General features: G+C 38.1%; 1 protein-coding gene across 1 annotated transcript in view; it reads left to right on the forward strand.

Annotated features, from left to right (window-relative positions):
* The window catches only part of usp45 (ubiquitin specific peptidase 45), a 56359-nt gene extending 44171 nt beyond the window's left edge, over positions 1-12188 (forward strand). Inside the window, exons 10-18 of the mRNA XM_062063620.1 lie at positions 3123-3204; positions 3559-3650; positions 4640-4696; positions 4799-4930; positions 6459-7101; positions 7227-7324; positions 7404-7490; positions 7582-7726; positions 10791-12188. Of these exons, the coding sequence (XP_061919604.1) occupies positions 3123-3204; positions 3559-3650; positions 4640-4696; positions 4799-4930; positions 6459-7101; positions 7227-7324; positions 7404-7490; positions 7582-7726; positions 10791-10921 (1467 nt within the window). The 3' untranslated portion in view covers positions 10922-12188. The remainder of the gene's footprint in view (positions 1-3122; positions 3205-3558; positions 3651-4639; positions 4697-4798; positions 4931-6458; positions 7102-7226; positions 7325-7403; positions 7491-7581; positions 7727-10790) is intronic.

Raw genomic sequence — 12188 nt, forward strand, 5'->3', positions numbered from 1 at the left:
GTGGCGCTCCCCCTGGTGTTGTGGTTATAGCGGTCATTTATGTTAAGGAAGTAGTTTGACATGTACTTTCACCACACCGAGTGTGTGTGTGACAATCATTGGTACTTTTTTCAATAAAGAGACCTAATAAAGAGACCTTCTGCTTACACACTGCCTGCCTTCTCTGCAGCCTAGGTTTATGTCCAATGCGTCACAAACGGGACAAAACCCTATATGGAGTCTTTTTTTTGTTTTGTTTTGATATGGTGTTTTTTGCTCAGATTTCTCTATAAACTTCAATTATTAACACAAATATCGAACATGTTTTTTTTTTTTACCCTTTCGGAGGATGAGATGTAATAGTGTATAGCTTAACAGATACCGATAAATAAATATTGACTTCGTGGGCCGCCCTTTAGGAAAATGTAAATGTGAGCAAGTTCCAAACAGCCTCTTTTAATACAGTAGCTTGGGGCGCTGTGAGGTGTCCAGGGAAGGGGGGCGTGATAAGTAATAGCATAATTGCATATTTAGTGGTAGTAAAAAAACTATCTTGAAACATACAGATAAAAAAAATAAAAATAAAACAATTGGGGGATATGACAGAAAATAGTTGAGAACCACTGAAATAATCAGAGGTACAATCTAATGTTATTTATCATTTTGAATGAAAGACGAGCGGAATGCTACATTGTCAATTTTTTACAATTTTATATTAGTATGTTGGACGAAGAGTTTGTATGTTTGGGAGGCTTATCTTTTTTAGACAATTAATGATGCCATGCATTTTGCACTCTCATGGCGCTGCCACCCCCCCAATTGCAATTAGCAGACCCACAGCTCGCTTTTTGAAGGCTGACATGTTCCCAGTTGCCCCACCAGTGGCTGCGTAAACCTAGCAAGAGAAGTTAGCGGGTGTGTTTAGTGGTCAGCCTCGGGCTCCACCGTCTAGGCTCCCCGTCTCCCATTCAAACTTGTGAACACTGACAGTTGTGCCACTTAGTGGACTTGCAAGTGGCATAACCAGCGTCATTGTGTGATCTTGGGAAACCCGCAGCTGCTGAATGAACTCCACGTCGCCCCATTGTGCTTAAGGGTCGCCCATCACCCCCTCTCACACGCACACTCAGCCAATTTCCACTGTAATAAAGGGAAGCATATAGAATGAGATACAGCTTCTTTATTCATTCAATCAAACACATTTATTCAATCAGGCTTGTAGAACGCCATATTATCTACTCTTTTATACCATTTTAGACGAAAACCAACAATTCTAACACATGATAAAGTAAAACGATTTGCTCAACAGATCAGATGTTAAACAGTCCTAAATTTGGTTGTATTGTGCACACATAGCATTTGCAGTATTCTACTCTTACAGTGGAGTACAGTGTCCATTCACAAGCTTGTGGTGAGCTAGCTGTGCATGAGACCGAGAAGGGTGTGACCGTCCTTTTAGAGGCCCTAAGTGTTTGTGTTCATTGGCCATTAGTATCAGAGATTTAAATATGCTAATTTGGCCCCAGTCAATTATCAGCAATTAACTGCGATGGTTGCTATTACTCTCTCAGGGCATAGACTGTCCTTCTTCGCCCCATCTTCATTTTCTTTCCGCCTTTGCACCAGTTAACCTTTCCATCCCCCCCACCCCTTGTCCCTACCCATCCAGGGTGAGATTGTGCATGCTGTTACATTGGAGAGGATAGGTGGGGGTGACCAGTAATTAATTAGGAGAGCTGCAGCCTGGTCTCAGTGTGCTCACTGATGTGACCGCAGCCACTGTGGGTGCGCTGAGACTGGCTGGACTGGGATTAACGAGGCTTTTTGACCTAAATACCCAGTCCAGTGCGTGGGTCCCGGGACAATGGGGGGCGACTGGTCTCAAACGCAGGCATAGACCATGGCCAATTATGTATTGATTGGTGCTTTAATGTGGTTGTGCCTCTTCACAGCTCTCTCATCAACAACTCACTGACCATGTCACCTTTAATCAGAGGGCCCTCTAAAAAAACTTCACACACACACACACACACACACACACACACACACACACACACACTCAGTCTTTCTTACACACACGCGCGCACACAGAAACATGCCCAGTTAGTGACGAGAGCCCCGAGTCAACAACTTCAGACAAGGGCAATAATTATTTTACACTAATGATGCTTATAATAAATGTAACTGTCAAAGTGAACTATTGTAAGAATGCTAATATTTTACTAATGGACGTAATTAAGAGAATGTAAGACAGGGGTGTCCAAAGTTGTGCCCGGAGGCCATTTGCAGGACAAAGCTTAGTTTTTATTGGCCTCTGGCATAATATTAAAAACACAATATTAGGGCCACTTAAAAAAAAAGTTATACATTTATTTTAACTATTAAATAAACTTAAAATAGTAGTCTTTATTTATTGTGATGTATAATGGTTACAGTGTTGTTGTCAAGCTTATGAGATGCATTGTTTTTTCATTATTATTGGTTGTGATGGTGATGGAAATGATTACTAATAATAGTATTGATACATGTTTCTGTTATTGTAATTAATTTAGTTAGTTGTTTTTCAATACTTTTTATTCACTATTATTGATGTCATTATTGTTATTTATACTGTTACTGATACTTAATAATTTTTTTATTTTTTTTTCCGTATCGTGTTTGTATGCCTTCAGTAAATTTCTAGTATTGTAAAACTGGGATTGTGTTGGAGTTGGGATTGCTTTCTTTTCTTTTATTAGATTAACATTATGTGTGTTTTTTGTAAATAAAATACCTGGAAAAAAAGGTGGGGGAAAAAGACATGATGTTTTGGGAAAAAGTTAAAATGTTGATGATAATAATATGCCGTGTGACACACAACACAAATGATGTAAGGTATTTATTATTTAAATAAATTGAACTGCATAATATAATTTCTTGAATTTGGTTATAGCATCCTTAAAATGGGTGAATAATATCAAAGTAGCCCATCCAACCTGTTATTTTTCAATACGTGGCGCTCGTTGTAAAAAAAGTACCCGCTCCTGATATATATTTTTTTAAAAGCAATAGGAATCTAACATGGAAATTATAGTGTAATATACTGATTTTAATTTCTCCCAGGAAACCCATTCAAAGTCACAATTAATGTATTTCCTTTCCAGAGAGTGAAGGCTGGAATTCTCAGAGCTTTTAACAATCCCACAGAGAAGACAGCAGATGAAGAAACCAGGCGTCAAGTCAAAGGTTTGTTATGCTGCACTAATCGGGTGGCTAAGAGCCATAGTTCCATCTTGTGGCAGTTCAAGGAAATACAATTAAGACTAGATTAATAAGCATGTGAATCCTTAGGAAGATTTGTAGCTGTGGTTGTGTTGTTCTGCATTTTAGTAGGGACTACTATTAGATCTTATAACATGATCATGGAAATGTATAAGAAACAAAAAAACAACGAAAGTGTCAACTGTATATGGCTTGTATATATGCATTTTCATGATAAAGGAATAAAAAGAAATGATGATGATGAAATATATAAAATATTGAATTACAACTGATGTAAAATAATGCTTGTAACTAATCGAAAGCTGTCTTCCCTATCAGCGTATGGGAAGGAAGGTGTAAAGATGAACTTCGTTGATCGCATATTTGTTGGAGAGCTAACCAACACAATTATGTGTGAAGAGTGTGAACATGTAAGTGTGTTTGGATGGAGAGAAGAATTTGACAATCCAGAGTTATTGCATTCTACACTACATACACTACCGTTCAAAAGTTTGGGTCACATTGAAAGGTCCTTATTTTTTAAGGAAAAGCACTGTACTTTTCAATGAAGATAACTTTAAACTAGTCTTAACTTTAAAGAAATACACTCTATACATTGCTAATGTGGTAAACGACTATTCTAGCTGCAAATGTCTGGTTTTTGGTGCAATATCTACATAGGTGTATAGAGGCCCATTTCCAGCAACTATCACTCCAGTGTTCTAATGGTACAATGTGTTTGCTCATTGGCTCAGAAGGCTAATTGATTATTAGAAAACCCTTGTGCAATCATGTTCACACATCTGAAAACAGTTTAGCTCGTTACAGAAGCTACAAAACTGACCTTCCTTTGAGCAAATTGAGTTTCTGGAGCATCACATTTGTGGGGTCAATTAAACGCTCAAAATGGCCAGAAAAAGATAACTTTCATCTGAAACTCGACAGTCTATTCTTGTTCTTAGAAATGAAGGCTATTCCACAAAATTGTTTGGGTGACCCCAAACTTTTGAACGGTAGTGTACATATCATGTATATTATAATGCATATAGTAGATAAACATGCAGCCGTAATACCAGGTTTTACTGCTGGGGAAAAAGACAGCACATTAAAGCATTTGACTATAACTTTTACAAAACCTGGGGAAGAAATATTTTTCGAAAATATAATAAGCTGGTTACCTATTATATGTATGTGAATAAAGCAATAAAGCACCTTTTGCGTTGATTACATCCATCAGTTTAGAAGACATCCTAAATAAAGACTTTCGAATGGATTTGGTCCGGGCTCGAACTCGGCAATTCCAAAACTTCAATTACATTCTGGTTAAAGAAAAACAGAATTTTGGGAAAGAACTTAATAAAATAAGTCATCACTGCAATTAACATGATCTTTAGTTCTAATGCCTTGCTTTTTATTTCAGATCTCAACTGTGAAGGAAGCTTTCATAGACATTTCTTTACCTATTATAGAGGAACGGGTAAGATGATGCATATCACTGTAAATGATTGATGATTCATAGCGGACAAATTAAATATTAGGCAACTATTATGTTGAGATGTATTGTATTTGTTGGCCTTAGATATCAAAACCATCCGAACGGGGCAGGCCGGGAAAAGGAAGCCGAGAACACGAATCCAACACGACACATAATGAGCAAGCTATTTCCTCTGCAAATGCGGCCAACAGGAAAACAAGGCATCCTAGTGGACAGGTACGTCATTGTTACTTGTTGCCATGCATTATGCATTCCTATACTTTTATTATGAATATAAGATTTAAGAACTTACTTGTTTCTTAAGCAGGGTTCGTAAATAGAAAAGTTTGTATATTGAAGCAATTTTCTCCATAAGAAACGATGTAAATATGAATTATGGGTTGCAACCTTGGTCATTTTTTGTAAAGGTTTGTAAACTTTGAACACAATATAAAATGCTATACAGTACTGTATATCAAACAAACATAATAAGACAATAAACGTTTAATTTATTATCAAAGTGAAGCTGAAATGTCCTCATTTGTAGCCGCCCTGCCGACACGCACACACACTATGTCTTTAGCCCTGTGGTGCTAAACTGACAGTTTAAAATCACACAACTTCTTAATGTAACAGCCAGGTCGCCACTATAATTAGAATTAAAAAATAAAATCCAATTTAACTTGTCAGTTAATTTTCTTGGTGTGCCGCACAAGGGAGGGGAAGTTGGGGAGAACACTGTGGATACTTTTTAAATGTTTTAAACCACATATTGCTTGTCCATTGCTTTCTTTGGACTCATTTTGAGCCAACAAAACTAGAAACATTTACCAAAAGTCTGAAAAACACTTAAACATCAGCCCAAATAGCCCTTAAACACATTAGCTAATGGCTGCAACACTTAGCTGACAAACAGTGAGCACCATTGATCGATCAGCACACCCACAATGGCTGTGCTGCGAAGCCCACAATGGGTGAGTGAAATGTTTGTATACTGACACAAGGTTCGTACAACAAAACATATATGTGGTTTGGCGGGGACGGCGTGGCGAAGTTGGTAGAGTGGCTGTGTCAGCAATCGGAGTGTTGCTGGTTACTGGGGTTCAATCCCCACCTTCTACCATCCTAGTCACGTCCGTTGTGTCCTTGGGCAAGACACTTCACCCTTGCTCCTGATGGCTGCTGGTTAGCGCCTTGCATGGCAGCTCCTCCCGCCATCAGTGTGTGAATGTGTGTGTGAATGGGTGAATGTGGAAATACTGTCAAAGCGCTTTGAGTACCTTGAAGGTAGAAAAGCACTATACAAGTATAACCCATTTATCATTTATTTATTTATAGTTTGTGAAATTAGATGTAAAATTAGTTTAAAAATAAGTGAATGCAAACAAGTTAAAAGTTATGTGCATTTAGTCTGTTGTCACCTTATCTCCTGGGCAACTTTAGGGCACAGCGCTTCTCTGCTTCTAGCCAGCGCAGCGCCCCATGTGACGCTACCAGCCAAACGGATTTGCATTTCTGTTGGGAGCAGTTCCACATTTCAGTGCTTCTAATGGACTTTGTCAACTTTTCAAACCCCATTATGGACTTACTGCCTAGAAAGAAAATAGGCAACTGTTATTTGAAAAGTGTCACTAGTTTTGGTTTATGTCCTGGAAAAGTCATGCAAAATATATTTAGTGGAAGACTGGGATGATGGTATCCCAAATGTTTTCCATTTGCCATCTTTGCCATCTAAAAATGGCTAACATTTGTATTCTTCTTCTAGAAAACACAGGGCAGGAGGTCTTCTGGCTCGATTGATGGAAAGGGTGCAAGCTGCAGTATGGAACAACCTGAGGAGGAAAGCACTGGGGGATCAGAACGCCGTGTCTCAGCTTGCAAAATGGCTGCTTGTGGAAGCTTTTCAGATGGCAGCGAAACAGATTCTGGTCCTCGGGACAGCAGTAACGATGCTGACAGTGAGGCTTCAGAGGGGGAGTGGACTCCTCACACGTCCTTCTCCAGCCATGTCCAATCTCACTTGACACCTAATGTCAATCCATCCCCAATATCTGCCTTTACCTCATCATCATCATCCTCTTCCAGGCAAGGTGGCGCTGTAGAGCCACTACTCTACACTTTGTCCAAAGTTAGCCTTGGTTTCAGTTCAGGGGACAGCTCACCCACTTTGAAATGTTCTCCAGAGGAGCCTACAGAAAATAGATCACGTGATAATTTCCATCATCAGCACCACCAGACGGCATTCCAAGCTCTGTCCCACAGTTACACTCCCAGCTCCAAGGAGTGCTCCGTTCAGTCCTGCCTTCACCAGTTCACCTCTGTGGAACTACTGATGGGCAACAACAAGTTGCTTTGTGAGAGCTGCACTGAACACAGACAGAAGCTAATGCGAAAGAGCAGGTCCACTGGTGAGCCCCAATCTTTAAATGTGCGATTGTTTACCTACACAGGATTGTAATAGGGCTGTTTTTAAACACTTTAGTTAGGCATGTTGAATGCAGGCTCAGAGTCTCACATTACTTTGGTGTTGTAGATAAAAAAGTGGAAAAGATCTACACCAGTGCAAGGAAACAAATGCTCATTTCCTCACTTCCTCCTGTCATCACATTGCATCTAAAACGCTTCCATCAGGTTTGTTAACACATTTAGGTATTACAAGTTTAATGTTTTAAAGTTGAATATTTATGTGGGTGTTTTTTTTGTCTCAAAGGCAGGGATGAATCTACGAAAAGTGAACCGCCATGTTGACTTCCCTTTGGTGTTGGATTTGGCCCCATTCTGTTCAGCATCATGCAAGGTATCTTCCACTGAACATTAATACAGTTTTTTGTTAATCATTTGTATGTTTATTGAGTTTTCCTTTTGGATCTTTTTTTTCTCAATGACAGAACTTGGCACATGATGAACGTGTCCTTTACAGCCTGTATGGGATTGTGGAACATAGTGGCTCAATGCGTGGCGGTCACTACACTGCATATGTAAAAGTCCGTGCTCCCCAGAGGAAAACCGAACAACATCACAGGAACTTGTCAGGTCAGGGTTCAGCGGTCACTTATCAAACTTGAACCTTTTTATTTGTGCGCGGTTGATCGGCTATGGCAGCATGCTTGAAGTTGTCTTTGATGTCTCTTCTGTAAAGACAATGTTAAATAGATGCCTTTGTGCTCTATGGATCCAAGTTTTGTTTTAATTTTACAAGAGTGCCTCTAAATTCAATACACTGTATAGCAGTGATTCTCAAACTGTAGTACAGGTACCACTAGTGAGTGCTCTATCTAGTGGTACGCCAAATAATCACTTCATTGAATATTGTTGTGTAACAGTTTTATTTTTCTATATTCAAACAGTGTTACTGTTCAAACGGTGTGTAATGTTACAATAGACTTGCTAAGTAAAACTTGTTCTTAATGAATATGTAGGCCTACTACGATATTGTATTTCAATGTTGCTCATTATGGTGGTACTTGGAGAGCCAAAGGTTTTTTGAGGTGGTACTTGGTGAAACAAGTTTGAGAACCACTCTGTATATTCTATAAAAAATCTCAAAGAAGTGGCTTAAACTGAGACAGTTACCATTGCTGCTAATATGATAACAGTACAATGTGGGTTTTTTAGTTCCATCTAGATTGTTATGACTTGAATTACCTTTCCTAATTGATAACCTCAATTATGGCTTCAGAACAATGCCAAAATGTTCGCGCAGAAACCACGCTCGCATGGACTCATTTTGTGCTGTGTTTTTCTGTTTCTCTACATGCGAAGTGTTCCACCCTTTTGGCACTTTGGGGTGGGAATTGAATACACAGCCTCTGCAACCTCTCCTTTATGATTGGTCAGTTTAAACACCTACTGTCTCCTGGTTAGAGCTAATCCGAGGGAACTGTTACCGTCGAACTGTGTCCCTTTTGAAGAAAAGTAGTCTAGAGAATCTAAAATTTAGACAAAACCTATTCCCTAAAAAAAGGAAAGTGCTTAAAAAAATAACACACAAATGTTATCACATTGTGAGCGCATCACATTTGCAACTCTGACACTATGACATCAAAGCATTGATAAATGATCTACCTTTTTTTATGATAAAGTATGTGTATATATTGCAACATTGCGAGGCGCATACTGTATATCCAGAACAACATTTTGCTAGTCGAAATACACTATCTTTGATGATATCAAGTTGTTAAAAATAGCAATTTTTTTTTTTTTAACATAATGAATGATAATGTCATCGTTGTTGTGTAAAAATGTTTATTAGATGAGAAAATACACTAATACAGTGGTTCTCAAATAGGGGTACACGTACCCTTGGGGGTACTTGAAGGTATGCCAAGGGGTATGTGAGATTTTTTTTAAATATTCTAAAAATAGCAACAATTAAAAAATCCTTTATAAATATATTTATTGAATAATACTTCAACAAAATATGAATGTAAGTTCATAATGTGAACATCAAATCAAGTAGGCTATTCCATTCATTACAATGCAATATTCAGTGTTGACAGCTAGATTTTTTTGTGGACATGTTCCATAAATATTGATGTTAAAGATTTCTATTTTTTGAAGAAATGTTTAGAGTTAAATTCATCAATCCAGATGGATCTCTATTACAATCCCCAAAGAGGGCACTTTAAGTTGATGATTACTTCTATGTGTAGAAATCTTTATTTATAATTGAATCACTTGTTTATTTTTCAACAAGTTTTTAGTTATTTTTATCTTTTTTTCCAAATAGTTCAAGAAAGATCACTACAAATGAGCAATATTTTGCACTGTTATACAATTTAATACATCAGAAACTGATGACATAGAGCTGTATTTTACTTCTTTATCTCTTTTTTTTCAACCAAAAATGCTTTGCTCTGATTAGGGGGTACTTGAATTAAAAGAAAATTCACAGGGGGTACATCACTGAAAAAAGGTTGAGAACCACTGCACTAATACACTAATATTGGGTTGTTCTGTCCAAAGACTTGAATCTTCTTTTGAAGGGACACACAACAGTCTCCCTCGTATTGGCCATGACTAGAGGACAGTAGGCGTTTAAAGTGACCAATCAAAAAGAAGGAGAGTTACTGGGCTCTGAGTTCAACGCCCGCTCCTATGTGCTAAAAGGGTGGAACACCGCGAGTGTAGAAAAATACATCGCGAGTGCAAACAGAATGTGCGCATGAGTAAAAATTTACGGAATGTTCTCATTCATCCAGGTCATTGTCATCTCAGGGCATTAAATCGATCGCAACTGGACTGTTTGGTTTGTCTTAGAAGACTTCCTCCTGTCATTTTAGATTGGTCAGATTTAGTCTGACCAATCTAAGTCTATTAGCGCGAACTGATGAAGCCTACTTGGATGAGAGGCAAAACGTCCTTGAAGACCAACCAAACAGTCCAGTTGTGATCGATTGAATGCCCTGAGATGCGCGAGCAGGTTTTGGGCACTGTTTCGACGCCATACTCAATTCAGTAATGTGTTACAGTGAAAGACACATTTGTCATGTTTTGCTTATGTTTTGATTTTACTGTATGTCAAAAAAATATTTTTACAGACGCTGAAATTTAAATGTATTTTTTTCTCATAAATAGTAATAGTAAATAGCCTGTCCAATCGATTTTCTGTGGTGATGCTGTTGTGATGCCTTGTAGCATTATTAGATTTAAATGGTCATTCTTGGGAGGCTGGTAGTCCACATTTTTAAGAACAACCTTCTCAGTTAAAAGATGGAACCATTACTTCCATCCATCCATTTTATACCGCTTGTCCCTTTCGGGGTCGCGGGGGATGCTGGAGCCTATCTCAGCTGCATTCTGGCGGAAGGCGGAGTACACCCTGGACAAGTCGCCACCTCATCGCAGGGCCAACACAGATAGACAGACAACATTCACACTCACATTCACACACTAGGGACCATTTAGTGTTGCCAATCAACCTATCCCCAGGTGCATGTCTTTGGAGGTGGGAGGGAACCCACGCAGTCACGGGGAGAACATGCTTACCCATGATAATACAGTTAAAAGAAATTAAAGCTCTTTGCTCTTTGCTTGTTTTACATATCCTTTTCCACTCACCACTTTGTTGTATTAACGGTGCATACGTGTGTTTCAGGTGCCAAGGATTCTAGCAGCAGCTCCCAGGGCCAGTGGTTCTACATCAGTGATACTACAGTCCAGACGGTACCAGAGTCCAGGGTTCTTAACTCTCAGGCATATCTGCTATTCTATGAAGAAATCCTGTAATTGGACTCAATCCCTCTCACAGTAGACAATTGTGTTTGTCTGTCTAGTACAATTGTAAGCATTTGAAAAAAAGGGAAATGATTGGACTCTTTTTATTTAATGACTAATTTGCATTTAAATTTTCCATAAATCCTTATATTTGATAGATAAACATGTGAAGATGCGGTTGCTTTAGGATTAACTTTTCACTTTTATTTTGCTAGAACATGTCTATCATTGCTCTCTTCAAATTACAGTATGCTTATTATTTGATGTTTGCGGTAACTGTGGTAACACGTCATAGCAGCGTTTTCAGCAATCTTTGAAATCCAGTGACGCTGGTTAGGTTCAGTAGAAGGCAATTGACAATTGATTATTATTACTATCAGTTGGTACTATAGCAATACGTGCATAAATACATGGTCAAGTGTAGTGAAAGCCATATTTTGTATGACCCCCGTGAAACATATACGCCAAAATGCAACATATATAGAATAGGCGTAGTAAAACAGTTAAGTATTGGAAAGTAGTAGTATCTTACTAAAGAAGGTATCAATATGTCACATTTGCCAAAGATGCAGCTGCAGGTCAGAGCTAAAAGTAAAGAACAAATCAAACACAAACTTTTTTTTTTTTTTTAGCAGGTTATGTGTATTTTGTTGCGCGCACAATATACTGCATTTTTATCATCCTAACAAATCACCTTGCCTTTATTGTACAGTATTTAAGTTCTACTGTAAGTAAATCGGTTCATTAAAATTGTCTATTTCGTTACTATCAGTGAAGTTGAACAAAATGATAGAAATAAAAATATAGATCTTAGCTGTAATGTGCCTGGGATTACTGCTCTATGGATTTATATTTGCCACGTTTGAATCATCGACATCATTGAATGACATCATACAGTATTTGTTTTCTAGATGAATATTTTCTTGTCTGTTTGAACATTTGCCAAACCGGAATTGGTTGCCATGTGTAGCCATCAAAAGATGAATACTAGATTAAACATATTATGTGCCACCTGTAATCCTAATGAAACGTGTGCATGGTGGAAAGAAAAACATAGAACTGCTCTGATTGATATGACATTCATGTACAACATACAGCTTGTAATAATAGTATATGTAAACGTATAAACAAACAAAAGCAATGCAAGGTGATGGTGCTTTAGGCATGCAAGGTTTTTTTCCTGTTTAAAGGAGAACTTTTCATCATAAAATGTTGAACTTATTTGCATCAAGCTGTTATGTATCATAAACTAAATAAATCAGACATATGGACAAAATAT

This window comes from Entelurus aequoreus, linkage group LG11, assembly GCF_033978785.1.
Source record: "Entelurus aequoreus isolate RoL-2023_Sb linkage group LG11, RoL_Eaeq_v1.1, whole genome shotgun sequence".
Lineage (NCBI taxonomy): Eukaryota > Metazoa > Chordata > Actinopteri > Syngnathiformes > Syngnathidae > Entelurus > Entelurus aequoreus.